This window comes from Silene latifolia, chromosome Y, assembly GCF_048544455.1.
Source record: "Silene latifolia isolate original U9 population chromosome Y, ASM4854445v1, whole genome shotgun sequence".
Taxonomy (NCBI): Eukaryota; Viridiplantae; Streptophyta; class Magnoliopsida; order Caryophyllales; family Caryophyllaceae; genus Silene; species Silene latifolia.
Window position 1 is genome coordinate 189,187,808 of NC_133538.1, and position 4,784 is coordinate 189,192,591.

General features: G+C 36.7%; 1 protein-coding gene across 1 annotated transcript; it reads left to right on the top strand.

The window, feature by feature from the left end:
• Positions 1-2,598: 2,598 nt before the first annotated feature.
• LOC141629664 (uncharacterized) lies at positions 2,599-4,141 on the top strand. The gene is made up of 2 exons (XM_074442634.1): positions 2,599-2,716; positions 3,666-4,141. Exons 1-2 carry the CDS (start codon positions 2,599-2,601, stop codon positions 4,139-4,141), a joined length of 594 nt encoding a protein of 197 aa, XP_074298735.1.
• Positions 4,142-4,784: the final 643 nt, after the last annotated feature.

A 4,784-nucleotide genomic window follows, 5' to 3' on the forward strand; every position in this document is an offset into this window, starting at 1 on the left:
ATTGGTGTGAGCGTAAGGGATCAGTTGATCACCGCCATCATACGACAATAACATCAAACCCTAGTCGGACAATCACTACCGATATACGTTGATCAGCCGACGAGTATAAATAAATAATATATCTCGGTGTATATTCCTCTTATGAGATTTATTAAGTAAAAGCACTATTGTGGAGAACACCTACTCCAACAAAACTAAGATAACGCTACCCAACCTTAACGTTTACAATCTGTTATTCAAGGATTTTTAGGGCACGCAACATGTATGATGTTAAAGATGATCCTAATGGGAGCTTCATGCATCGCACGTGCCTTCCAACTAGTAACAATAATAATAAAGCACAATAAATTACACCAATTGATAAAAATCAATGTTGTTACAAAAAATCACAGTATCTTGCTAAAATTATTAAATAATAAACTATCAATTTACTAAGAAATTTAAATATTAAATTCAACTGTAAATTAACTCTAAATGAATTAAGAAATTAAAGAACAAAATATTTTAATTCCAATAAATATATTTTAGAAAACCTCAAAACATTTTATAATAATAGACGTTTTAGTTGTATTAAAAAAAATAATACCTTCAGGTTTTGAGTTTTAAGAACTAATACTAAAATCTGAATTTAAAAATAACGCAATTTTTTTTATTTTAAAAAATAATATCGTCTCAGATCTGGACAGATAGCCAATCATCAACGAGGATTAACTTGGAGTAAAAATTACGGCAACTATACTATTAGTCGCCATTCCGTAATCAGAAGGTGGCACTGACAGGCTACCAAATAATTTCCGCTACAACAAGTACGTTTTTGTGGCCATAGTATCTTCATAATATAATAATTATTAGCTTCTGATTATGTGAACCTATTAGAATAGTAGTATAGGAATGTATGTCATCGATGAAACACCTTAAATTAAAATTAAACAAACCATTACTAAAAGCAGACGCCTTGGAATAATAGAATATACTTAGCTTATACGAGTCCAAACTTTGCAATCTGCAAATAAATGATTATAAGGTTATTAGGATAGTAATTTATGGGGGAAAATTATAGTATAATCATAGAATTCATGTAACAAAGAGCACAAATTGGTCAACCTTTGTAATTGTGGTTTAAGTAGCAAACCCATGTGGAAGGGCAGGTCAGAAAAATGTAAACCCGGTCTGACCCATGTTGGTTGGGTCAGGTCTAACCCATGTGGGTCTGGTCAATTATACACAAGTGGTCGGGATCAACTTATACACAAGTGATTCGGGTCAAGTTATACACAAGTGATTTGGGTATTACACGTCGGGTAAGGTCAACACAGTTAGGGTTATTATATTACAATTAGAAAAATTATTAAATTTACTAATCAACCAAAGTAGCTTAGATTTGATTATGTCGAACATTTTTAACTACAAATACATAGTCACTATCAGTAAAAGAGAAATCTATGGATAGAAGGATGAGAGAGAAACTAGAGAGATAAAATTCTCCTGAGGTTTTGACTTGTTTCTAAAGCAACATGGCTCGAAATAAGAAGAACACTAAAAGTCCTTCAATTCGGCACAATCATCACAAAAAAACTCAAAAACATGTTGTAGATTTTCGATTTAATAAGGGGAAATCATCGAGGCATCTTCGATTTTCGTCTGAGGACTTTGAATCTAACTTAGTATCGATTATTGAGGTGGTTTAACATGAAGCAATTCGTGAATCGTAAATGCAGCGGGTGGTGGAGAAGACGGTCCAAGTTCAGCCCATACTCCGTCTTACCAACGAGGATATTGCTGGTGAGATCAATTTCTAGTCTACCTCTGTTATTTGTTACATCTAAGGCGTTAATCCACCTAGCTCTGTGATTAGCGGGTATGTGAAACGGGTATGGCAGGGCTATGGGGGTGGATAAGATAACATTCATGCCTAATAGAATCTTCCTTGTAAGGTTTAAAATTAAGGAACAACAGCAACTTATTTTGAACAATGGACACTTGATTTTTGACAATAAACCGGTTATTGTGAAGGAGTGGGAACCTGATATGAAATTGGTGAAACATGATATTAAGCGTGTTCCTATCTGGATCAAAATGTTATGGTTTAGATGTTAAACTCTGGGGTCCTGAGTGTCTAAGGAAGATTAGTAGCACTGTGGGGACGTATATTAGGAGTGATGAAGCAACTCAGCATAGGAACTTTCTGGGTTATGCAAGGACTATGGTTGAGGTGAATGTTGACCAGGATTTCCCTGCAAGATTGTTTTCATAGATGAGAAGGATAAGAAGCATTCTGTCAAGGTGTTGTATGACTGGCTCCCTATTACTTGTGCAACTTGTAAAGGGATTGGACATGCTACTGCTAAATGCAGGAAGGGGGTAGAGCAGCCTCTTGCTAAGAAGATATGGAATCCTAAGGTTGCTGCTCCTGATATGCAGCATAAAACTAAACAGCTGCCAGTCCAGAAGATGGCAGTCCTAATTCAGCAGAAGGCTTCTGTAGTTCAGAGAACTGCTCAAAAATAACCAACTCATGCTGATGTTGGAATTGTTACACCTGTGATACTATCCAAACCAGTTGTAGAGCAGTCTATGCCTAGAAGACTCCTTAATAGAATGATGAGACAGGAATCTGGAGAGATGAGAGTATTTACTCCAGGGGCATTGTCTTTTATGGAAGCATTGAGTCATTCTATTCAAAAGACTAGAAATAGGATTGTTGAGAACGATGAATGTAGCAGAATATAAGTTGATAATGGGTAGTTGTGGTTTTTAGAATGTGAGATGTCTGAATAACATAAATAAACAACACGAAATAAAATGGTTTCTCAACCAGAATAAAGTAGGGTTGTTTGGGTTAATAGAAACTAAAGTTAAGAGTAATAGATGGAATAAAATTAGAAGTAATTTATGTGATAGTTGGTCCTTATGCACTTATTCTAACTTGCATAAAGGAGGCAGAATCTGGTTGTTATGGGATCCAACTATGTTTACATTTGATATGAAGGATATGACTGGTCATACCATTCATATTGAGGTGTATGATAAGCTCAGAAGGAAGGGTTTCTGGTACACTTTGGTGTATGGTTTTATTAAAGCTGCAGAAAGGGAGAGCTTATGGAGTAGCCTAAGAAGTTATCACAGAGTTGTTACTGGGCCCTAGATGGCTTGTGGTGACTTCAACACTATTATGGATGTTCATGAGAGAATTGGTGGGGCCAAGGTTACCAAAGCAAATATCATGCCTTTAATTAAGGTCACTCAGGATTGCTAGTTGTTTGATCTTAAGGCAAATGGTTCCTTTTATACTTGGAATAACAAGCATGAAAATGGTGTGAAAGTGTATACAAGAATTGACAGAGTGTTCATAAATGATGATTGGATTACTGAGTTCCCTGACAGTGTTGCAAATTTTCTCCCTGAGGGACTATTTGACTATTGTCCATGCTTAATCAACTTTGAAGTGCAGTAGAAAAAGAGGCCAAATGCATTCAAATACTTTAATATGTGGTCTCTTGCAAAGGATTTTGATAACATTGTGAGTAAATGTTGGAATACTGAAGTTTAGGGGACCCCTACGTTTAGAGTGGTCACTAAATTGAAGAACCTAAAAGGAGAGATTAAGAAGTTAAACAGGGAGCAATTTAGTGACATTTAGAATCTTACTAATGTCACTGAATTAGCTCTTAAAGAGATTCAAACTCAGCTGGCACAAGATCCCTTAAATGGGGATTTGCGTCATGTTGAGAAAACCTGTGCTGCAGAACTAGTGGAATTATTGAAAGCTAGGAACATTTTCCTCAGTCAAAAGGCTAAAATGGCTTGGATGGCTGAGAGAGATGAGAACACTGCCTTTTTCCATTCTTCTATTAAAAGGAGGAGAAGCCAAAATAGGGTGCATCAAGTGAAAGACATGAATCAAAAAGATTACTTTTCAAAGGAAGACATTAAGCATGCCTTTAAGGAGTTTTATAAGTCCTTATTGGGTGAATCTAAGGCTGTGGCACATGTTAATCAGGCTATAGTAAAAATGAGCAAGTGTTTAACTGATGAGCACAGAGCTAGCTTGATAGCTCCTATTTCTGATATAGAAGTAAGGAAGGCAATGTTTGACATTCATGGGACTAAGACCCCTGACCCAGATGGGTACAACAGCTAGTTTTTCAAGGATGTCTGGCATATTGTGGGGAAGGAGGTCAGTGGAGCTATAAGAGATGTCTTTAACAAAGGAAAATTACTGAAGTAGTACAACAACACAATTATTACATTAGTACCACAAGTAGAAATTCCTGAAAATGTGATGCAATTCAGGCCAATTGCTTGTTTCAATACCATTTAGAAATGCTTGTCTAAGGTGATTTGTAATAGGTTGAGAGATATCTTGTCTGAGATTATTAGTCCTTCATAGAGTACATTCATCAAAGGGAGAGACATTGTGGGGAACATTTTAATTTGTCAAGATCTTGTTAGGTTATACAAGAGGAAAGCTTGTTCTCCTAGAATACTGATGAAGTTGGACCTCCAGAAGGTCTATGATTCAGTGGAATGGGAATTTGTTTATGAAATGTTGACTGATTTGGGGTTTCCTGATCAAACAATTGCTCTCATTATGCAATGTGTTTCTACACCCTGGCTTTCTTAGCTGTGCACTCGGCCAAGTACAGTAGAGTACTCGACCGAGTGAGTGGATCGAGTGCCTTCTAGGCTCAAACCAAGTTCTGTTTGTGTGTCACTCGGCCGAGTGGCTGGTGCATTCGACCGAGTGCCTACGTACACTCGACCGAGTGTTTGGGTTCATACCT